This window comes from Dicentrarchus labrax, unplaced genomic scaffold (genome assembly GCF_905237075.1).
Source record: "Dicentrarchus labrax unplaced genomic scaffold, dlabrax2021, whole genome shotgun sequence".
Lineage (NCBI taxonomy): Eukaryota > Metazoa > Chordata > Actinopteri > Moronidae > Dicentrarchus > Dicentrarchus labrax.
The window spans coordinates 24,720,983-24,746,171 of record NW_026136719.1 but is presented as its reverse complement, the minus strand read 5'-3'; the positions used below and the strand labels follow the sequence as shown (position 1 = coordinate 24,746,171).

The 25,189-nt window shown below is 42.1% G+C and overlaps 1 protein-coding gene across 5 annotated transcripts in view; it reads left to right on the top strand.

Moving 5' to 3' along the window:
• The window catches only part of cd276 (CD276 molecule), a 66,825-nt gene that overhangs the window by 1,171 nt on the left and 40,465 nt on the right, over positions 1 to 25,189 (top strand). For all 5 annotated transcript variants that reach the window (XR_007880956.1, XR_007880955.1, XR_007880954.1 and 2 more), the window contains exons 2-4: positions 5,219 to 5,317; positions 15,814 to 16,164; positions 18,110 to 18,406. Coding sequence is in view for 2 of the 5 variants with exons in the window: in XM_051379767.1 (XP_051235727.1) it covers positions 5,272 to 5,317; positions 15,814 to 16,164; positions 18,110 to 18,406 (694 nt within the window). In the remaining 3 variants the exon portion in view is untranslated. The remainder of the gene's footprint in view (positions 1 to 5,218; positions 5,318 to 15,813; positions 16,165 to 18,109; positions 18,407 to 25,189) is intronic.

Genomic DNA, 25,189 nt, shown 5'->3' with positions numbered 1-25,189 from the left:
CTTTGGTTGAAGCGGTCACAGCAAGAGGACACATACAGGAATGGGAGGGTCCATGTAATCATTCCTTAGTTTTTAAGGGGTCACAAGCAAAAATCCGTTGGGAAACACTATGACAGGAGATGCCGTACTCTGGGCTGCAGTGAGGATGTTGCCTGGCTCATGCTGCCCTTATCACATGATAGTGCAGCTGTGCTCTGCTGGCAGGTACAGTTTCCGGTGGGATGTAGGAGGATGTAGTATTTCCCATTCTGACAACTTGCCCAGGAGCCAATTTCTGATGTAGTCGCAAGATAATGATGTTATTTGACATTGTGCAAGATGCTCCACCACATTATTTTTTTTTTTGGGCCAGAGATGTGATTGCAGTTTTTGACAGTAGGCAGTTCATGCTATTTCATCTCCACCTTAATGCACATATATGTCAGGCTGCCGTAAGATAAAGGTTACACTAAATTGGCTCCTGTGGCTTTACAAAAGCAGGATCTTGGAGTGCCTGTCACATTGCCTACTGATCCTATGCACTTTTTCAGTCTTGAGAAGACACATATGCCCTACAGTTGTCACTGCCTCACTTGCTAATTATCAGTCAGATAAAAATATACAGTCTAGTTCTCTTGGCTATTATTGGGTGGCTGTATGGGACTGATTCATGGCATAGTGTGAATGGTAAATTAGTAATTATAAAGAAAGTTGGAATATAAAACTTTCATACAACATTTAATCCATAAAGCTTTCTTGAAGTTTATGGGGCTCTCCTGTCTTCAGCGTGATGAGCTAATGTGTAATATGACTGAGTAACGCGTTAATTGACTTGACTACTATGGGGAACATCTCCCTGCATTAGGTAAATCCAGTCATCCTTTAAGACGGCTTGCTAAACTCTCACCGCTGCTGCCATATGGATTTGAAAGGCGTTGTTGGGACCGGTGTCTTCCAGGTTGGAAATGTCCCTTTCATCAAGGGTTGAATGGTTCTCAATGGTTTGCGGTGCTTGGCAGTGGTGGCAGCCATATGCCAATGAACATTTTAGCCCAGAAGGTCTGTCAGATTCATAATAGTGTTAAAGAATGGCTTTGTCATCCGGGAGAGGAGTAGAGTCAAGAGCAGTAGTGTCAGTAAAAAGATAAACGGTTAGAAAACCACTGTCACAGTTTTCTCGAAAGAATACTGCAATGATACAGTGACCATGGCGAAATTGTAAATCTTAATGTTCTGTGATACTTTAGGAGTCATTTCTCTTTTCTCTGACCTCAGTAAGAAGCTTAATAATCCTTAGCGCTGTGACAGAATGAAATACACTGGTGATTATGGCTCAAAAGCTGCCGACCAATCACTAAAAGAAATTTAATACATTCAGACTGTCAAACAGCCCTTCAGTGACTGTTTCTTTTCCTTTTTAATGGTCTTCATTTTAGAGAGCACCATTTTTAGTTAATTCCCCCAACAGCATTGGAATCTGAATAAAGAGCTAGCAATCTTTTTGATACATCAGTGTAATATATTGATGGATAATAGAGATTTTTTTTTTTAAATACAACCGTCTAACAGTAAAAGTTTATTGTGTCATTATATTCTTTAGGCGGCGGCTAGCAGGTGGGGTCAGCTTGTTTTGATCTCTGACATTGAACCAAACCATTAAAGTTAAATTGTTCAAAGAAAGGAAGAAAAACGCATTTACGTGCTGGCATGGGGTCAGTTTAGTACTTGAGTCATTCAGTAAAAAAAAACCCTTTGATGGCTTCCTGGTGTCTGCACAACACAGACAGAGTCAGACTGCGGTTTGGTGTGTTGGCACATTTCTGTTCATGTTGTCCGCGGGGAAACTAACAGATATATTTACAGAAATCCTACCCTTTTTGAGAGGACGGTTGTGATGTGTCTGGCCCTTTCTTCATTGAATATTTATTCCCGTTTTTTGAACGTCTGTACAGTGAATAACACATATTCCCTGCCTCTGAGGGGAAATATCTTGGGAGGTTCAGTGTTCCAAGAGTCTCTTTTGAGTTGGTCTGAGCGAGCAAGTGGTGAGTGTGCTGTTATGGAAACTTTGTGATGAAGCTGCAGTCCTGCCCACATCCTCTCTGCTGAAGCCATAACTGGAGCCTCATGGAAAAGATTTTGGTTAAGCCATGAGGTGGAGCTACAGCTGACAGCAGTATTGAAATGATTCATACCAAAACATCCTGACTGATCTGATACCTGCCATCCAGTTTAAATGCACTTTTATATGTTTAAAACATATAAAATCAAACTTTGCTGACCATCTAATTGTAGATGTATGTAGACATTTAGCCACTCAAACATAAGGTTTCACTTATGCTGATTGGTGGGAGACCGTAGAGCATCTAGCCACACCTTGATGTTCAGAGTTGTTCATCGGAGTTGTGAAGCACCCACAGTAGTTAGCTGTAAACACTGGGTACCACTCATGTGGCAAGATGACGTAAATAAAGTTGGAAATACTTCTCTCTAATTAGAAAACTATAGGTGGATTAAATGTTAAAAAGACAGTGTGGATATGGAAAACTGGTCTTTTCTGTAGCAACAGTGTTTAGAAGCTAACTTTGTCATTGGTATTTTCTATCAATCCATAGTCATAAATGCAGTTGTCTAACAGAAACCAAAAAAACAGAATGCATGTGACAGCATATGTATTGTGTGATCACAAAGCCTAAAAGGGTGAAACTGCAATGTTACACTGCCAAACTAAACCAATTAACCAGACATGCCATAACTCATTCAGCCAAACTCTTAAGACAGGGGTGGGGGTAATACACAATTTTGTCGATAAAGAAACTAAAAGACAGGGAGAAAATGAGATTTGACAGCTTTCAATGCTTCACTGTCGATGCAGAGCCTTTTAAAGTGCTCTGAGAATATTAGTGTGGACAGAAAACATTTTCACTCATAAGCATCATCTTTAAATATACACGATATTGCGCACATGGTCAAAATAGAAGTCTCTGGCTGGAACTGGGTTCTCTCTGGATAAAACCCCAAGCCTTAAAGACACAGTGTGTTTTGCCTTACTTACCTTTCCTTTGGTGACTCCCACTGGTCACATCTAAAAAAAGACACAGAGGAAAGCACCCCTATAGACAATGAACAAATGGGCTGAAAGCAACGCATAGTCTGTACCACTTTTCCCCAGGATGTCTAATTTTTCCTGCAAACAAAAAAACTCATGCCATCAGAATAATTTAATTCTCTCATTGTACAGACAGCTATTCATAGGAAACGAGCAATAGAGAGTACTGGCAGACTGGGCCGATGTGGATAACTCACCATGAAGCGATATCAGAGTCGGGGTTTATTGCTAAGTAGGTTTTCACATACAAGGAATTTGTTTCGGTATATTTGTGCATAACAATAAAACTAGTACGGGAAAAATATAAATAAAGATGAAAGCAAGAACTGCAAGTCAAAAAGCATGAATAGAAAATAGAAAATTGACACTAACATGAAGGAAATATTATAAAAACAAGAAAAGACAACATGTACACTATGACTGTTGTTTAAATGAATGAGCTTTACAGTTTGTGTACAAATGTCCCAAATATTGTCCAAGTGATGTGATGTGATGTAATGCAATGAGGAAGTGAGTGTAAAGGGAACAGAAAGGAAGCTTATGTGCACTTTCCCATATGTGCTAAGAAATTATACCATGTTAAATCAGTTATTGATAGGAAAAGAAATTATGTGTGACTGCCGCTAAATTGTTGCTCACATCCTTTTCTGCTTGGGGATATGTCTCTTTCAAAAACCTCTGTTTGAAGCTCATTAAATTAACAAAAACCATCTCGCAGTAACCCCATACAGAGCTCACACAGATTAACGTAGCAAGACAAATCAACACAATACATCAAAATACTGACATTCACAAACAGCAACAATAATATTGCACTTACACAAAAAAGATGTCTGGAGAAGATATTCTTTTACTTAAATTACTTTGTACTTTACTTTTATTTTTCAGTGGGGTCACTACTCTTAAATGAAGTGGAAGTACCCTGTTTGCTTAATATTCAAAATGCTGAGTATGTCTGTTCTATTAACAAACTCTCCCCCCTCTCATTATTTCTTTGTTTCTGTCTTCTTCTTTTTTTCTGCACACATGTACACAATAGATGGTGTTTATACAGCTCTGCACAATATGTATTCATCTTATTGGTTTTTTTTTTAGGGATGCACAAATTCTGAAATTCTTGACCGATACATGTGTATAGATGTTATTTTGTTCTTTGTTTTGTTTGAATTTGGGTACATGTTGTGCGAATAACCAAATTGGAAATAACCAACACAACATTTAGCCACCACAAAATTGATGCGACACAACAGATAAACTCTGTCCACTGATATTGGTGAATGGTTTGTTTTTTTGCCGATAGGCCAGTGTCAGTCAACAAGGCAAATACCATCTGATAATGATGTTCAGCTGGTAAATCGGTGCATCTTTCATTCATCCCAGTAGAGCTGCATCTAACAAACATAGACACTGAAACCGATACAGGGAATTTGCTTTTCAGCTCTCAAGTGCTTTTGTACTGTTGTCTTATCCCACTTATTTTTAATAGGTGACTGTAGAACAATGACTTCATAGCAATGGAGAAAGAAAAAGTACCTCCAATTTTTTCTAAAATACAAATGCAAGTATTTTTGTCTCAACAAAGACACATACAAATAGTGACCTCTACCAATCTCTCGGAGATAGATATCTCATAAATATTTCACGCACGGTAGAGTGGAAGGAGACGGGGAGGGGATAGTTTTGTCTGTCTCTACTCACTCCCGAAGTAGTGTTTTCCCCTCTGGAAAGCAAAGAGAATGACTTGGCTGTTTCCTGTCAACTTTGGAAGTCCCCATTTGTCATCACAGCTCCACTCTGTCTGAAAGAGAAAAGCTGTGAGCAGGCCAAGAAAAAACCTGAAATAGTCACCTTCAGACTTACTTAAGTTTATAAGTTACCAAAAAATGATTCTAAGCATTCAAATAGCCGTTACTCCTGGGAATATGTTGGATTGTCTCATTATCTTTAAAGCCATCTACATGAGAGATCAAGCTAAAAACAAATAATTAGAAAACACCCTATTCTTTTTTCTATCACTTCTTAATCACCCTTCTATCCACACATCTTATTTTGCTGTTTTTGTGTTCTGTGTTATTAGTCCTCCTCCTCCTCCTCCTCCTCCTCACTTGTCTTGTTTTTTTCCCCCTGCAGCACTGTGTCTGAAGAAGAAGTTGACCTGCAGTTTGAATCCACTCTGGAAGACCATGCTGTCCCTCCTGCTGCCCGCAATGCTGGCCGTCCAAGCTATGGGTGGGTGTCGCCCCTGCCCGTGCCCTGCCCTTAGATCTGAGTCACCGCAGTGGGAAATGCCACTTTCTGTTAAACAATACGTCCTGCAGGGCCTATTAGTCTTCCCTCTTCAGAGGCTTCACTGGACAAAACAACAGTTCAATTGAGGCTACTCCCAAATAGTAATGTGCCAATAGCTGGAAAGTTATAAACCCTCCCTGTTTAAACTCTCATCCATCCAGTCGAGTTGACAATGAACATATTCTTAATTATACAGATGTCCCTCCTCAGGGAGTAAAAGAACATTTTTCACAGTACTTCCTTTAAGTGTTATTGGAATGTGTTTTTTGTTTTATATTTCTCTTATTATTCCGCTTGTAAAACAGAATAGGTTTGACCTTTTCCAGACAGGTGAAGAGTGGAGCTTGGGGCAAGGGTGAGGCCCCTGATGAAAAGTGCTAGAAGTGCACTTTGTCTGCTGTGACTCAGGGAGTGTGATGTGGAAGTCATCCTCTTATATTTATTACACCGGGAAGAAGAAGGGTTGTGGTTGATGTTGCAGCTGAGGATTCATAACTCACGCACTCAAAAGTTTTACTTCAGTAGAAATGGTGCTCCAAGAAAAACTTGTGTCATCATAAAAAAAGAGACAGATAGCCTGCGCAGGCTTGATAATTTCTCAAGACACGGTAAATAAAAGAAGGAAATTGAGCATGTCAGAAGGGGGGTTGACAGTGCATATATTTGAACACCTTTTTCCCAGTCGGTGTGTGGATGACACATAATGTGAATTAAAATCTCATTCTCATAGTGGATGATATTCCTTTTATTATTACTGCATAGTCTGAAGAAGAAGTAGGAGGAGGAGGAGGAAGGCAGCTCTGAAAGGTTTCTTCTGCCTGGCAAACATAGAGGCTCAGCATACTTTGGTGAATCCAGAAAGTAAAAGAACTTTTATCATCCAAAACACCGTCATTTTCAACCAAGAGCTATTTTTCGCCTTTTCTGCTCTCTGGTTGAGCTGACACAACCTCCTATCGGCCATCAGTGGCACATTTCAATCTTGACTCAGTGGACCTAAGTGTCTTCAGTGGTTCATTAGGGACCTATTCTTTCCCAGCACAAATGGGCCTGCGGCCTGCTCATTACTGCCTGTGTGGCAGCCACTGCCTAACTTGCTCCTCTCACCGGGAGGGACGAGGAGGAGGAGGTGTCGGGGACTGATGGAGCTCTTTAACTCACGGGTAATGGGCTATTGTAGCTCACACAATGATTCCGTTTCTCTCTGCTAACTGGAGCACTAAGTGAATTAGTTGGAGTCTAGTTTGATGCTATAGTGTGCTAATGTAACACTGTATGATGACACAAAAATACTGCATGCTAGAACACAGACGAATCTAACTTTATTTTTCATCCTGTGTTAATTAACATATTGTGTAGTTAGTGCAGTGGCATGTACTTGATGACATTGTGGGCCCTTTATATTTTTTTACCAGAAGGGCAACAGTAATTATCTAGGTGACTAATTAAAGGTCAATTTGGTTGCCTTTAGACTTATAAAGAGCCACTTTTGCATCTATTGGCCACACAAACAGAAACTCTACAGACTTGTGTAATAATAATGTTTTCGTGTGCATGTCTGTGTTCATATGATTCAGGGTCACCTAGGTCTCCAGGTCCCTCACTGGGATTGCTGGCTATAATTTTCCTTGTATTCAGCCGCGTCATTGCTGGATAACTCCAGCAAGTCCCCATATCAGTAGACACGATTACACTTTGTGGTCTCTGTCGACACACTTCCTATCACGAGAACAGTATTTGTGCAAGAAAAACACAAGGACAAGCACATGACAGCACTGTCATCCCAACGCAGTAACATTGTCTCTGTGGCTCCCAGCTGTATCCTGACTCAGTACTCAGATGATGGATCATCCTTAGTGAAACCTCTCCCTGATGTTACTCATACAGAACTGCACAGCTGTTGTGTTACTGCAGCCATGAAGAGGCTTGTCTGTTAGGGGTTGCTGTTTTTTGTGCTTAAACGCACTATTGAGGAAGCATAAGTGAGGAAAATGTGCTACACCCACCCAGTCTGGCTTTCACCCTTGACCCTACTGGTTGCTTATTATAGCTTAGGTTTATTTTTATCACGCTCATTATTACCCAGAATGGTTTTAAATGTCAGCAAAATGCATGAAATGTCAATGTATGTGTACAGTAATGACTGAGCAGCAACAGTAGCCGAGTACAGTAACATTCTTGGCTCACTACAGCACAGCATACAGCAGTGTCAGCCAGTGGCAGAGCTAACAGGAGGATGTCTAGCTAATTGCTTGTTGTTGTCATACTCTCTGTTCAGTTAGCACAGCCACTAGGCTGCCAGAGTGCGCCGTGTGCAGCTCTTAACACCCAAACACTGAAAGAGAATTGTATTCATGCAAATGCAGAAATGGAAAGCTGACCCGATTTCACTTTCAGTGATGGGAGCTGTAAGGTAATTCAAATTAATTAGCATAATTGGATAGATGGCATCTATCGTAGTAGTCGGCAGGCGCACATTATGGCGGGGCTCCAGAGCATGAAAATAGCCCGCTCATGCCTGCATCTCTGGTGTACTTTTTAAAGGTCTGCTAACTATGAATGCCCTCTTCCTGTCCTCCTTTTCTCTTCACAGCAATTGATTCTGCAGAGAGGGGACACTTTAGCCTGTGCAGAAATTCAATTTAGGGTTATTACCCCATATCAGTGATGTTCTTGCTAATTTGATTGCGTCCAGTGAAGTATCCTTTTAAAAACAACCGAGGACAGGCTCAACAAAGATTGGTTTCGCCGCAATGCATACATAATGACCAGTCTCTGTTGGCTTGCCTCCGTCTCACCGCTTCCCAGCTCTTCTTTTCTCACAGTGCGCTCATTGAAACAGAGTGCATTACCCACCAAGCACCTCATGATTATTTCAACAAGTCCTAAAAATGCTGCCTTGTGGGATCGTTAAAAAATTGATACGGTTAATATGCCGAGATTGCAGTTCTGGAGGGGAAGAGGGGCCCGGAGCCATATGTGGGTCTGCTGTGCGCCTAGTGGGCTGTGATGCATGGGTTGAACGGATGCTGATCTGTGCTTGGAAAGCATCACACAGCTACAGACTTGCTGAGGAAGCAAACCAGCGGATGACACAGGGAGACACCTACCTCCAGGGTGTTGCCTCTGTGAAGTGGCGGTGGTGATGTCAGGCACGGGAGGCTCCAGACAACGCGCAGCTGGTGACAAAGTGGCCCTTGCTTAACCTCACATCACTGCTGGTGCATGAAACCATGAATCAGCAAAGGATATGGACTTGTGAAAGAGCCAAAACATTCATTTCATGAGACAGCAGATGCAAAACACCTGCCTCATCCGAAGGATAAAAAAAAACACTTTGTCTTTCTCGTCAAGTCTTCCCGGCTCCTCTGTAATGATGGCCATAGTATGTACACCTCAGTGTTATCATGTCATTATTAGACATTAGCTGCACTCAGGTCAGATCTGACCCCATGACCCTCCTGCTACCTTGGGGTGCTACCTCATCCACCACCCCCACTCCTGCCTTTCCAATCCCCAGCCTCCTGCTCATCAAAAGCTCCCTGTCTGGCTTGTAAGCCAGAAGCTTGCCCTTATCTGCCCGCTGTTCTTCAGCCGGCACTATTATCTGACTGCCGGGAGCCCATTAACAGGTTATCGACGGGATATGAGATGGCATACATCTATGAAGGAAGCAAGACAGAGAGAGCAGAGATAGAGAGCAAGAATGAGAGCGAAAAAAAAAAAAAAAAGACCAAATAACACAATAGTGAGACTCATCTTGATTTATGACATTGCTGAAAATAAGCAGAGTCCTTGTCTTCCCTATCTGCCATCACCTGTATCTCTCCCTGAGTGAGGGCACTCACACTCCATGATGAGTTCCCGGAGCAAAAATGGGAAAGGAAGCGATTATGCCCAGAGCTTAATGTTGAAAGTGACCCCTTTACACCGCGGATGCCTTTAAGTCTCGTTTAATCTCATCCATATTGTGGCTCTTTCACCGAGGGGCCATTTGAAAAGCCCAAGACACAGACTCTTTTTCCGATTGCTCATTTTGAACCAAATCATGCTTACTACTCACATACTCCCATCGCTCCCTTAATGTTTTCCAGATGCATATTTCTTTCGAATGGGAGTATCATGGACATCTACATCTGCTCCTGACAGCATGAAATCAAAAGCTAGCTTTCCCCTCAGACTTTTACAGGGATTGGTTATATCATAAGAATAATCGCTATGAAAGGGCTCACAGATCCTTTGAGCAAAACCCTTTGATGTTCAGGTGGTGCAAAATGTCCAGAATGAAAATGTGTTGAGCTGCAGTTACGTTCATCAACAGAGGGGGGCAGTGTTGTAAAAGCATATTTCTCCTGCCTTTCTTCTTGCCCGACTAAACCCCGCTGTCCTTGCAGCCTGTTAGTATTGCACCTGTTTACTTTGCTGTGTCAATATTGCCCCCTTCAGTGCTGCAGCTTGATTTTCCTTATTTATGAAATTATTTTAATATTTGCTCCCATGTCGTATGTTTCAGCAGGGTTTTGGACATACCCTTTAAGCGTGTACTTGCTCTGTTTAACAAATAGCTCCACTGATTGTGTAAATAGCTCTGTTTACTGTGTGTTATTGAACTGTCACCATTGTTACTTTTATAGAGAGACTGTGTGGTCCTGAGCGTTGTGTGGTTGTGGTTGGTGTTGAACTGAGTCAAGTTGGAGTGAAGTTGTATTGCTTGCTGAACTGGCCGCCTTGAATTGGTATTGAATTTGCATGTAAAAATGCCTGTGTGCATGTGTGCTGGACATCAACATATGAACCGCATCTGACGGCAGTGAATTGTAAAAAGAATCCATGCAGATAAATGCAGAAATTACCAACTATAACAGTGACGTGTGTGTGTGTGTGTGTGTGTGTGTGTGTGTGTGTGTGTGTGTGTGTGTGTGTGTGTGTGTATTTTTGTGTATCAGGGACAGTTCAGGGGCACGGACACTTGTGTACTAGCACCGTGTGTACGTGTGACTGTTGCTGGTCATGCTGATGGGAGCCTCTCTGCTCCAGAGCAGCTTTGTAACAGCTTCTCCATTGTAGTGTCTCGTGTCCAATTCCTCAGACAGTGTGTTGCTGTGGAGCTGTCAGGAGTCATACAGGTGTGGAATATCAATGTGTTCTCTGGCCTTTGGGTGTCTGTTTCTGCATGAAATTGTGTAGGGATGGATATTATTTGGATTGTATTGATACTGATAGCACAGATATTGCTTGTTAATACCAATGCTAACTAATACTTGTACCGGTTTCCTTATTCCGACAGCACAGTGGAAGACTACGGTGATCCGCGGTAATGCATGTCTACTAATCACTTGTTTCACAATAGGTTTTGTGCAAAACCATTCGTCCCCAGTTGTTAAGTCAATAAATGGCAGCAGGAATTAAATAACTATCATTTAAAAATCTGATTCGCACTCTGATTATTTCTGTTCTCTAGTTTTTTTTTAAATGTGCAGTATCTTTGTCCCAGAAGGGATATACTGATACTGACTCATTTTGCAATGATTAACAGTTTGATACAACTCACTACCACCGGAGCATGCCTCGGCTAGCTGTGTTTGTGTCTATGGATATGAATTAAGGATGATCAAAAGAATGATTTCAGCCTCAGAAAAGACATAGCATTGCTATTTCACACTTTTTCTCCAGTTCTCACTATTAAATATGTTTGATTTGAGTATCAAACCCGCACCCATTTTATAGCCTTGAAATGTGGCTGCAGAAAGTTTGATTTCATATCAGTTAATGGTTTCCAATTGTGACCAGTTTTCACAGTGGGGAAAAAAGCAGGAAATGACCATAAAAACTCTCACAGCATAATCCACTTCTCTGCTGTCCATCTGTGTCCTCAATGTGTTCCAAATAGCCATATTTTTTTTTTGCCAAAACCCTGCTAAATGCACAATTTCCATCTCGGTCCTAACAAGATGTATTTCATGACAATATAATACAGATAATAGTTGTCCCCAAGCTTACCACATTTTTTCTTGCCTAAGTTGTTGTCAGTCTCTGTGTCTATTGGGATTGTTAGTGTGTTTTATATTATAAGGAAATATGAGGGAAAGATACTGTCACTTGTGACCTGTCAGCAACCAGTAACTAATTTGGCACCACTTCTCAAATATCATATATCTTGTGTGTTTGTCTGAAACTGTGTTCTCGCGTATGCCTAGGTCAGCCATTTGTTCAATCAATTTTGGAGGCTGCAGGATAAAAACATAAAAAAAATGTATTGTAAAATAAGTAAATAGAATGAAGCTTTCTGCTCAGGCTGCTGTGCCACACATTTCTCTATATGCAGTCCATGTTTGTGATTTTGAGATGATGAAAGTAAGAGGAAGGACAAGTTTCCAGTTAACATTTCACACTTGGCATTTAGAAAGTATTTATTTGCAATATTGCACATTGTGGCTGCATCCACATTATTTTGGTTAGTTACTTTGTGGTCTGTAAATTCAGATTTTAGCTGGAGGCTTGCTTCTGTATTATATTTCATGGCAGATATGAATTCATCTTGATTATTTTTTATAGATTTTCTTTGTATTCATTTTTGTCTTTGTTTAGTTAAGTTTAGTTTTAAACTCTTTATTACCCTGCATGCATGGCATCCCCTTTTCAGCACAAACTAAACCAGTCTGACTTAAACTAAATATAAAACTGCCAGAAACCCAAAATGCGACAAAAGACAAATGAAAATACAGCAGAAAAGTAAGAACTTAAGCTTTAATAGTGTATTTACATGTAAGTGATTTTATTCCAACTTGTTTTTGTGCCTTTTTCGTTGAATCATTATTACTAGGTACGCTGTCAATCACTGAAGATATCAATAATTCAAAGTTGAAACATTTCTAAAAAAAAAAAAAAAACTCAACACAGGTATGCTTTGTTTTATTTAAAACATACACCGACATTTAACTACACAGACTGGTTAAGGCCAATAATCCCAGTCTAGTTATCCTGTTTTGTGCACATAGTACAGTATTTTTTAAAGTGCATGTGGGTGCATGTATGCTCACTCACTCGTCTGTATCTGCCAGAATGATGGGAGATATCACTGGATTTTATTTACCAACAGCCTTGCTGTCACCCTGCAAGCACCCTCCCTATAAAAGCTGTGATCCTCCTATTTGCTGTCTGCTCGCATCCCACGCTGTCTCCGTCTCGCACTCAGCCTCCATGCTCACCTCGTGTGCCTAGCTAGCATCAGCTTACTATACAAATAACACGGTAGAAGCAAATCCAGCAGCACCCATGCCACGCGCACCTGGGGAAAGCATGATGGAAGGAGGTGTTAATAGTGACAAGGTGGTGGGTAGTCTTGAAAGTAGAGTGGAGAGCGGTATGAAGATCACTTGCAGCCTTCTCTAGCCATCCCATCCTGTGCCTCGCTGCTAAGCAGGGCCCGTTGCCAACGCTCGCGAAGGCTGTAATGAGTTTATTTCATGTCGGCTGTGAAAGTGCCCGTCTCTGTCTCGCAGGCACTCAAACAGAGCTGAGGCCCATAAACACAAAGTGCAGTGTGTAAATCCCCACTGCCTGACGTCTCCCACCCTGCCCTCTATGGCTCCTGAGCATCTCTTTATCGAGAGGGAGGAGGGAGACGTTAGATCTCCCACTTACTCCCTGAGAAGACACCGTGGCCCCCGGCTACAAGGTGCAGCCCGGCCCCCTTGCCAAAGACCACTTGTGTTATAATCTTCAACCTTGGCTTCTTACACTTGTCTCTCTGGAGAATGCATGTTTTTTTCATGTCGAGAGCAGACCTAAGGAGAGACGATCAAACAGTCAGCTGCGGTACGGAACACGCTGTTTGTGGTAAACAGCAGAATATCAAAAACAGCCAAGTGCGCAGTGATTCGCTTTGGCTCGTGGTATTTCACCTCTGACGAATGGGACATCAGATGTGCGCTTTCCATGACGTCAGCTGGCCTAGCTTGCCCTGCTCTCCTGTCCAATCCCCTCCCCCTGCAATGCAAAATGCTCCCCTTGTATTCTCTTTTCAAGCGCAGGTTGGTGTCCCTACACAAGGTCTCTGTGCAGTGCTGCGTCCTCCTAGGGCCTTGGAGCGACTGGTAGGTCACCGGTTTAAGAAGCAGTAAGTGAAAGAGAAGGAGGCAGGGATGTAGAATGAGAAAGGGAGTTTCTATCTTTCTGTCCTCTCTGACATGGCTTTGGTCCGTGTTGAGGGATTAGTATGTGAGGCTCCACCACAACCTCTTTCTTGGCTTGTTTCCAGATATTATCTTTAAGTGTGAGCTTGACGCCGGCCTCTCTTTCTCTGTTTCCCTTCCCCCTTCCTGTATGAACTCAGTGGTGTGAGTCATCTCGGGCTGCTCGGGGAGTGATTTAATTGCTCTCTCTCCTCCTCCTTCAGCATGCACGTCTCGGAGAGGGCTGTCACTGACCCTCCACTCTTACAAAAAACACCAGCGACCTATTCATTACCACAAAGGTTGGGCCACCTCCAAAGACAGCAAAAATACACACTCCAGAAATTTGCTCAGTTATCCCTATTGATGGCAGCACAATGCTGCCTGCTCCTGCCATGCTCTGCCCTGATAACTCTCTCTGTATTGTTTGCCGTGCTGTAGCCCAGCCGAGTGAATGTGGGCACAATATGGGGCGATAGAAAAACCCCCACAGCACCAGAAGAGCGTTTGTGATCCCAGTAAAGGGGAAAACCCTCTGTGGTTTTCACCATGGGGGTCAGATAATTGTTGTGTAACTGGTTGGTATGGAGGCTTTGATTTGCTCCAGGTCAAAATTATGGAGCAACATTTTCATTCAAAATATAGTAATGCCGACACATGAACCCGTGACAATGGTGTGGTAGACTATATATAGCAAAACAGGTGTTTTTTTAAGGATATTTTTTGTTTTTATTTTTATTTGATGCAATACCAGATGAAGAAAAGATGTATGTAATGTTTTGCAGTTGAAATATTTTAGATCATAATTGTTAAATGATTTATATTTAGAGTCTAGGTTTAGGTGTACATGGGGTATTTGGACAGGAATCTGCATTTTTCTGTCGCACTTCTCTGCACCTGCGAAGTTGGGCAGTAGGTGGCACTGTTCCTACAGATGAGCGGGTTGCTGAGGGTGTGATGTGGAGAGGCTACCTTGCTGGGAATGGCTGAATGTGATTGAAAATAGGTCTGCCTTGACTTAGCAACACCCATCCATATATGAACCCTCTCAGATGAAAGAGTTGTTTGTTGTTGATAGGGGAAGTAATTATTGCACCTCTGCAGCAGACAAATCTCCTTCATAGCAAAGCGATTCAACATTGACATTGGCTGTGTGATAGACAGAGCTCAAAAAGGGGCGAGGGGCTAAAATGCCACTGTGATTATAACAATTAGAGAGGATGAGCATAAATTAGAGTGTATTGCTCCAGGGGCCGACTGGCTTTCTTTTTTTTTCTCCCCTGTGATGCTGATGAGTGTCTCCAGAGTTGTATAAGAGCAGACAGGGATCAATGGCGAATGCTGACTACTATGGATGTACTCTGGACTGCCTGAGATGGCTACTAATCCAGAATGATTATGCAGTGTACTCTTTGCTCTTGGCCTAGTCTAGACAAACAATACACACAGGCACACACACATGCATATGCACAAAAAAAAAAAGGGCAGCCTTTGAGCAGAAGCCTTTGGTGAGGAGTGAAGTCACTTTTCATTCCCACCAAAACACACACCCAAGAGTTTTGCTGCAGTTATACCACTCCCCCCCCCAACAGTTTTTTTAAATTTTTTATTTAACTTAACGATTTAACTAATACTACTATACAGATGTTGTTGCTTCCAATGCTGAGTTTCAGCGCACTGAGCTATCGCCGGGAGGCAAAGCCTATAGGAACACAAACAAAGTCCTAATGCTTACCTCCAGATCCCTCCTCTTCTTCCCTCTCGCCTTCATCTCGTCTCACACGCTCCGTGCTACCATGCTGCACAAACAAAGTGGATGTTTCTGAAGCAGTCACACAGCATACATTTCAAAATGCTGCATTGATTTTTTTTCAAAGACATTCAAATTTGACTTGGTGTCAGTCTGTCATATTTGAACACTGCACACTGAATTAATGCTGTGATTCAGTGAATACTGTATGTTTATACTAGGGCCAAGTAGTATTTACTAATACTGTTTATTGTCTATTTTAGACTACCTAGGTGACAGATGGGTGATGTTTGGTATATAAGATTGACACAGTGAAGGCTGCGGAGTTGAGATGATTGCAAGAAAGGTTTTGTGTATTTAATACATTTTTCTGTGGTTGACAAACATACACGACAACACATCCCTCTGTAAGTAGGTAAAACGCAATGTTTTTTTGAATTTTTTGTCTTTGTTTTTTAATTTAGAGAATTTTAATAACTGACATCAGTCATATGTCCCATCTCTTCTCTTAGCTTTGATGGAAGTGCACGTCCCGGAGCAGCCAGTGGTGGCTCTCCATGGAAGGGATGCCACACTCAACTGCTCCTTCAGCCTTGCCACCCCCTTCAACCTGTCTGATCTGACCATCTTCTGGCAGCTGACAGACACCAAACGCAGTGTGCACGGGTACAGGGAGGGACACGACCAGCTGGCGGACCAGGCCGAGAGCTTCGCCAACCGGACCAGCCTGTTCCCCGCCCAGCTGGGCCTGGGCAACACTTCGCTCCTGTTGCGCAGGGTGGTGGTGGCTGACGAAGGCAGCTATACCTGCTTCGTCAGGGTGCAGGACTACGGCAGTGCTGCTTTGCTGCTCCAGGTTGCCGGTGAGTCAAGCTGTGAAATCCATGACGCGTGTAGAGACGTACCAATGAATGCATACATGGACACTTATGACCAGTAAATTACATCTGTTGTATTGCTCTCCCCTTTTTCCCTTTCCCGATGAGTCATTTTATCAAGCAAAAATGTGGAAAAAAAGCAACATTAAGTTAACAATTTCCCACCAGCCTGAGATTTTATAGATGATTGATAAATTGAATGATAAAGAAAAATAATTAAAAGATAAATTGATTAAAATAAATAATAAGTCCTCAATGTATGGGTTACTCTAGCAATTTAGTATGGGGGGTGCATATGGGACATATCCCTTGATACAACATGATAGCATCTTTTGTTAGGCTTCTCCTGCCTGGTAAATACCCATATCTTCAAAAGTCCAAGCTTTCTATAATTTGTCTCCGAGCCCAAGATAGAGAGCCAACTAAAGTATTATATAATTGATTTCACACACACACACACACACAAACAAACACACACACACCTACACATGTTAGATTGCAAGGTAATTATAAAGATCTCAAGAACTAAACAAATAAAGTGACTAGATAAAGGGTACATGCTGTTAATTAGCTGGTGTTTTCATTGTAGTGACACTTCTGATTGATTTTATTGAAAGTGATTTGACCTCCGTACTTTTACACACATATACACTAATAGTATGCAATAAAATGTATTATATAGTTGACTATAGAGAAGGTGATTTATGATAATTTCTTCTCATGAGACGCAAACAGGTGATAAATTGTTTCCTCAGGGCTGCTGAGCAATGTTTTTGGTCAATAAGCGCTGATTGTGGTCTCTGTCATGGTCAATATCTGCTGACTTTGATTATTAGCTGTTGTTACGGTCAATCAGCCACTGCTAACATCTTCTCTGCTGTGCGACTACATCGCCCACCTTCACAGCTGAGAGCCTTTTATTTATTTATAATGATTCCGTGTGCCTTTCCTTCCTTCTCCCATTTCTATATCTGTTGTGAGATTGTTCCTGTATTCTCCAAGGATGGATGTGCATTAGGTGGTGTTAATGAATAAATTTTTTTCTCCTGGCTGGGGAGAGGGAAAACAATGTCTCCAACAGTGATAAATTGGTTCCATTTTACGTATTAGATTTATAGATGCTCTATTTTTAGCCGGCTTTTACAGTTAACATTGTGGACTTCCTTCATGCTGTGCTGGGAGAAAATGAAAGGAGCCCTCGATGGAATTTTGCCTGTCAGTCAAATGGACAGCTGGGGAAGTTAGTGTGTACCACGCTAAATCTGTCTTTGTGTTGAGAGTCCACTTTTCAAAAAGCAGCTCAGACAAACTTATTTCATCTCCCCCTCAGCTCCACCCCATTGTTTGCTGTGCAATGATTGGTTCTGGGAATACAGCAGCGTCTCTCTCCGCCACCTCTGTACTCCTGTTTTAGCTCAGGGGATTGGAGGAACGTGATTTCAACCGAGGCCGACGACTCACCCCTCACCCCCACCCGTCTACGCTCTTTTCCATGCCATAGGCTGAGTCGTCCCAAATCTCTGAGCCTGCCAGTTTTCTCCCAGGCCTGCCCACCTCCGCCTCCCAGCTTGTACCATATTTCCTTTTTGGGAGTGGCTCAGTGCTTTGGCCCTCTAGAGGGAGCGGTGTTAGAGTGTAAGGATGCAGCATCAGGATGTGCCACAGATGCTGTCTGTGGGATCTTAAGCACTGTGTTATGCTAAGCTCCCTAAATATAATTAAGAATTTAATAGGAATCATGTCAAACAGTTCCCAGGGTGACTCTCACTGCATAGAATCTAACTAAAGTCTGTATGTGTCTGCTGCTCCCTTATCCTCTCCCCATCCTCACCTACCCTTACCCACCCCACACTTCTTTTCCTCCTCCCTCGGACCATGAATCCTCACCTCTCCCCATCTCTTCTTTCTGAGTACTCTTGCTGTTTTTCAGCCCCCTACTCCAAGCCCATAGTGACTTTGGAGCCCGAATCAAATCTGCGTCCAGGTGATGAGGTAGCCCTGACTTGTGTGGCCTATGGTGGTTATCCTCAAGCTGACGTGGTATGGCAGGATGGGGGCGGGCGCAACCTGACGGACAATATCACCAATTCAGTGGTGGCCAATGAGGAAGGGCTGTTCACTATGACCAGCGTGCTGACAGTTGTGCTGGAGCCCAATAGCACCTACAGCTGCCGACTGATCAATCCACTACTAGGCGAGGAGAGCTACGCCTCTGTCACAATCACAGGTGGGTGTTGGTCTTCATCTCTCTTTCTCTGGAAGTAGCTTCTATGTCTTCAGTCAGCGTAAGCCCGCTAATATTTTTGGCTCTCTACAGTGTTTGAATGTTACTAGCTAAGACTAATCTTGTTTTCAGTCTGCATAGATAGAGTTTCATATTAAAGTCTCGTATGCTTTCATGAATCAATCCATCTGTCAGATTTTATGCTTTGGAGACTTTTTGGTTTGTCTTTCTAAGTCTGTTTCCTGCTAAGAGTAGCAGTTCAACTCAACGAAATTAAGTAATGAAATGTCCAATTATGGTTCAATAAGCATAACCCATCAGTTCTTGTGCATCGTTAAATTAGATCAGTGGGTGATTATTTCCCTGAGGATAGTCAAATAGCTATTCATCACATATTTCAAAAGGAAATACAGTAATAAAACATTGTGCTAGAGTGATTGGTCTCCTAGCAGCTGTCTGCAGGAAATGTTTGCTTACCACAAAGTAGACTGATATGTTTGACTTTTTCTGATTGTTTGATGAAATCTTGAGCTGGGTGTGTGACAGTGCCCATGTCATAGGTCTGATGGTGTCCTCAACCCGCCCACCACCACCCACTGCACATGCCCCCCTGGCCCTGGTGCTGTACTCTATGTGTTAAGTGCAAGGAGAGTGCCGTGTAAGGTGGGCCAAGGATGGGTCTCTAATGGGAGCAGCACTGTGTGAAATGGCTCATAAATAAGTAGAGGTGGCCTGAGCCTGCTCTCTAGGCTGGAGCTGGTGCTGGAGCTCGGTCTGTTGAGGCGGAGGTCGAGGCAGAGGTCAGGGAGTGCTGCTCCACTGGGCTGGGAAATGACTGTGCTGTCTGGAAACAGGATGGCCGATTGGCAGGGCAAGCTTGCTGGATGGCTGAGGGAGGGTGGCCTTTCTAACAGTTTGGTTGGCCTCTTTCAAAACAGCACAGATAACCAGTCAGAGAGACCATTGGGGGAGTGGAAAAGTATTAAACACATGGTGAGAATGAAATACGACTGTAAGGTAGCAGTGTTAAAATAGTCTGTGGCTGCTATTACCCTTTGACCTTTGCTGGATTGATGCACTATTTCAGGTTTGGTTGAAATAGATTTGATAGTTTTATTACCTTTGATGTCAGTTTTTTTGTCTCCTCTATTTCCCCTCTACAGATGAGACTCATTTGGGAAAAAAAAAAGTTGATTGAGTCATCTGGATTGGAAATGAAAATGGTCATGCATTTTTATCCTTTTTCAGGGAGGCGAAAAAATGTGAAACAGTGACAATGACATTTCCAATTTCTCCTTGTCTTTCCTACACTCCCAAAGTTTAAAACCATCCATTTTAAGCCAAACCTTTTAACTCTACAAGTAGCTTCCATGATGGTGGAAATTTTGACATGGAGAAACACTCTGTTATGTACCAAAGTTAAATCATCATGCTATTAGATGGCTTCAGAGTGCAAGACATTGAGGCTTGGTCTTCAGGGTTGCAATAATGTCATCATAATCTAATATTTTTGTCATCTTTGGATGAAAGTAGTGACAAACAAGACTACTTGTCAGCGTGGATGCTACTAAGAGTGTGATAATTACACGTAATAGTTGAATCAACCCTGGGAAAGGACGAGAGTCAAGAGTCTCTGTGAGTGATGGATTGGTAGCATGATTGTGCATGGAATGGTCCTCGATTTTGGCTGACAGTTTAGTGCACTTACTGGTGGGAGTTCACTTAGGGCTATCACCTGGACCAGATCCTGTTTCAGATGGTATCTGGGGACTTGAGGTAGCAGGCGAAACCGGCTAACTAGAAGGGCCTCCGAACTTAGAAAACTAGTGCAAGAGGATAAACCTTTTAACTAATGGCATTGCAAAGAAGAAGGTTCAACAAATGCTCTCTAGCAACCCAGAACTAGATGGCTTAATGAATGGATACCAGGTAATCTCCCGAAGAAGTTGCTTTCTATGACGGATTTTTATCTTACCTAGGTTGTGACTCAGCCTACAGGAATTGATTACCATATTCCATAAACAGTGTTTAACTTTAACCTCTGTTGATCATACTTTTCACTAACATACTTGAGCTGTCTTCAGGCAGTATCGGTAGCAGTGGGATGCTGTGACTGTAATTTGATCACTTCAACAAGAAAAACTAAAATGCCCAAATGTTGAGTTAAGATTGTTTACTGCAGGCCATATAAAAGTTAGTGGATGAGCATGCTCCACTAACAAGTCTGTAAAGTGCGGTAGTGCACAATTGGCTTGATGAGTTGAGATATTTAGTGCTGCAAAGGTACAAAGCCAAGATAGCTGCTCATAAATCAGGGTGCTTTTTAGATAGAAGCTCTTATTGTAAGTGGAAAAAGTTAAATTACATCAAAACTAGAATATTGTAAAAGAATATTATAAACAAAAAAATGTAGCCCTGTAAATGTTATTAAAAAGTATGGAAAACTGTGATGTAGCAAATCAACAAATACTTCTTCAACAAATTAGACAGCTTAAGGTCTTGCATGCAATTTTGAATTTATGTCAACATAACATGTAGCCCCATTGTTAGCAATATTATGAGCGATAAAACATATTGTTTTGCATTTGATCAGATTAACAGAATGCAATTGAGTATGGTTGGTATAGATAAACTGGATGGTGCTTGTTTTAAGTTGCAGCTAGGCTGCTTTCCAAACCTATTTGTCATATTTTTGATAGATGCTCTCTCAGTGGGACCTGTCCAGAGCTTTGGAAAGAGTCTGAAATCCTACATTTACCCAAGAATGGAAACGCAGGTTTTACTTGTTCCATGCTACCTGTGCTGAATAAGACACTTCAGAAGATAATTTTTAATGAAATGTAGGCAGGAATGGACTTACAATAGCACAGCATGCTTATAGACCAGGGCACTAGCACTGCATTAGCACACGTCATTGATCAATGGGTAACTCATATGGATGACCAGAAACAGTCGGGGCTGTGCTCTTGGATTGGCTTTTGATGTCATTGAATATATTATTCTTATTGCCAAGCTTAAATGTAATAGTTCTTCACTTTCAGAGTTGCCTCTCTGGATGAATAAAGCAAGTATTTTTCAATGGCAGCGAAAAAAAATAACATGTGGTGTTTCAGTTAAATAATTTACCATATGTTGTAACAAATGCTGATGTAGTTATGTGCGCAGATGACTCAACTTTGTTCTGTGCTTCACCAACATTACTGGAGCTGAGAGAATCTACAGTTGCATACCATTATTAAATGGCTGAGAATTAACAAATTAGTACCGATTGTCAAAAATAAATTTATTGTATTTGGTAGTGAACAAAAATTTATGAATTTCTATTATTATTATTGAATATATACAGTCTCTCTATCTATTGAGGCTTTGGAACCTATTTGATTGTTTTTATTTTATTTTTGTTCCTGTTTATTTGTGACAAAAATAATGTTTTTGACATTTACTCTTTGTGAACTGAATATCTTTAGATTTTAAACATTTGGTCAGACAAAACAAAATATTTGAAGAAGTCACCTTGATCCGTGGGACGTTAAGGCCATTTTTCACTATGCACATTTTATAGACAATAATAAATTAGTTTAGTTAGTTTGCCGCCCTAATACTACAAGGATCAAATCCAATATTAGAGCAGTTTTTCATTGCCTTTTGTCATTTTCATTTTAGTTGGTGGTAGCGCTGTACTGCAAACAGAATCAAATAAAGGAAACAAACAAACAAACAAACATACAAACCCAGTCAGAGAACATGCCCAAGAGCAAAAGAGACTGATAAAAGAGAGGTTCGGCCATGGAGCAATGGAGATATTTTAGTGTTAGGAAAGTAAAGATTGAAAGAGGGATGGCAAAAGGAGCAACCAAAACTGGGGAAAACCCTTCATTAAAACAGTGGTGATGGTGATTCTCAGCAGTTGGGTGTACACGAATAAGAGTAATTTCTCTGTAGGAACGCCGGCACAGCTTGACGATAGCCCAAGTTGTTAGTAAACACACAGAAGATTTACAGTATTTTGTGTGCCGCGATACAAGGGGGCTTGTTTGAAATGAAAATGTATTTGCATTTGTTTACAACAGCTGGTGTGTGCTTAACAGCTTCTGTAATTAATTTTGACCCAGTAGAACTCTTCTGCTGGAGTAGCAGAGTGTGGAGTGCGCCGAGCTTGAGTTGATACAGCGAGCACTCTTGCTTGCTGTATACACTCACAAACACAGCACACTGCACACCACACTCAGGACTGGGAGAATCCTATTATAAGAATGGGTGAAATCTGCTTAAAATTCTAAATGGACTATGAGTAAAAAAAAAACTGAGTAAGAGAGAGGAGGGGGATAGGGAGTGAACAAGCATGTTAAAATTTCACACTCTCCTCAATCCCTGTTTGAAAAATTGCAATAGTAATACAAATCTCCCCCAGGCAGAACAGGAGTTTGACAAGGTTAATTTTGAGAAAATGAACCCTTTACCCACACTGAGCAGAACACTATGAGGGCTGGCATGAGCTACACTTTTAGAGTCTCTGTGTTAAGTCATCCATGTTAATCTTACCTCTTTTATAGTCACCACCAATTTAACTACCTCACCAGAAACATCCAGACTGTCAATAACGTATGCACACGGCACATGCACCCAATTATCAGTCATCTCAGAGGCGGTTATTTTTGTAAACACGCCCTGTGGAGTGCTGGTCAGTTTTTAAGCCGGGCTCTGGAATAGGTGGTGTTCTTCTGTTGCTGGGATATTGATAGATATTGCAGAGTGCAGCAAGGCTTAGTTGCGAGGAGACCCATAGGAACAGCTGATATTAATGAACAGTTGAATGATGGAAGGGAACAGCTTCAGTCCTCAAATGAACCGTGGCCTGTCTGCTTGCCTAGCCAGCCCCCCCCACCACCACAACCACCATCCTCCTCCACCTGTCGTGATGGTTTGCACTGTCTCACATTCTCAGCCTATCCTGACCACTTTGTTCTCCTCAAAAAAGAATAATGTTTTTGTAGTTTTGGGGGATCAAGAGACTATATCCTATAATTTCTTTTACTGATCCTTTTCCTGAATGTGGAGCTTTAGCTGTGTATCCCATCTACTGGAGCTGTGTGATTGCTGCAGTGTGTTGTCTGATGGCTGGGTTTCAGGGCCTGTCACTGAACACCCCCTCCAGCACCACCCCCACTCCGTCTGCTTGCTCTCTCAATGAGGATGGCGCCATTTCCCCGGCATCACTCTGCTGGCACAGCATTTACAGTGAACAGTGTGCGGATGGAGATATATAGAGTGGGGAAAGGAAGGAGACAGAGAGATGAGGCAGGGAGATAGAGAGAGGGAGCTAGGGAGACAGGGTTAGGAGGGGTGAGAAGTGGATGACAGAAAGCAAGATGGAGACGAAAACGTTTGCTGAGCTCAGAGTTGTGGCACTATGGCCTGACAGGCAGTAGATGGACTCGCTGACGGGGAGGGAGCTCACCCCACGTGGTGGAGAAGACTTTTTGCTGAATTTTACTATCTAGCTGGCATTCTCTGGCTTTCACTGGGCAACACAGTGGCTCAGTGGTTAGCACTGTTGCTTCGCAGTAAGAGGATCCCAGATTTCCTTCGCAGTCTCAGTCCCGTCTGTGTGGCATTGGCTTGCTTTCCTCATGTTTGTGAGGGATTCCTTGCCCCCCTCGTTCCCTCACACATCCCAACGACGTATAAGTGTATGGAGCTACTGGAAAGGTCAGGTTTTTTTTGTAGCCCACAACACAAAATGTCTCTAAAGATTTAGTGAATTCATTGATTTCTAAATATCTTACTTGTGTCTTACCTGATGGCACTTGGTCATAAGTGTTAATTGTCTGTCTAGGAAATCAGCATATACATGGAGAGGGTGTCCCTGGTGTCCCTGTTATGACTTGTGGTGTCCCTGTATACTTACCTGGTCAAAACTGCCCAAAAAGGAAAGCAGTGATAGTTTTCTGGAACTGACTGACTTTCTTGGTACTGGTCATTTTATTGTTGCAGTATCTGTGTGGCAAACAGCTTGGGGGGGGTGTTGTGAGATGCTGCTTAATGTTAGCCCCACAGGCCGGGGATGATTGGGTTTATATTTTGGATACTACAGGACTACCTGTTACTGTCCTGGAACCTAAAGCTTGCTAAACACTCTCCTTTCTATTATGTGGTATGAAGTAAGCAGGCACGACTGAAAGACGTTAGACGACGTCTAATGAGAATCTGTGCTATGTCTATCTGCAAATATAAGCTGCTGTTTGTTCTTGCCTTTAAGCGGCACAGCTGGATGGAGCTCGCTGGGTCATTTTGTAGTTGCCGTATATCAACGTCACTGTGTGTCCTTGTTTGTATAATGATTTTTTAACCTACTGTCATGGACCCTCACCCAGCCTGACTCTGCTGCTAGTATTAATCTCCCCTGAATCTACTAGAGTACACACCCTCTAAAGTATTGCACGACTCAATCAACTTCATGAAGGGCCCCGGTGCAGAAATAAACATGGAGGACACGTGGCCGTTGAGGATTACGCTGTACTTTTCTAGACCACATTCAAACATTTCCTCAGTTTTCTGTAGGTCCCCTCAGTTTCCTTCAGATATCTTAGTTTCTCTTGGAGAGTGTTTTTATAATCCGCTTTATTCTCCTCCAGGTACGACACTGTTTGTGTGGGGCACATTTCCGCAAGGAGAATGTTTGTTACTGTGTGATTGTGAAGCACGTGCATGCTAAACCAACCTTCAAGGTTAAAAAACATCTTTAATTGCTATATAAACATTGACCTTTACTGTGGAAATGGAATC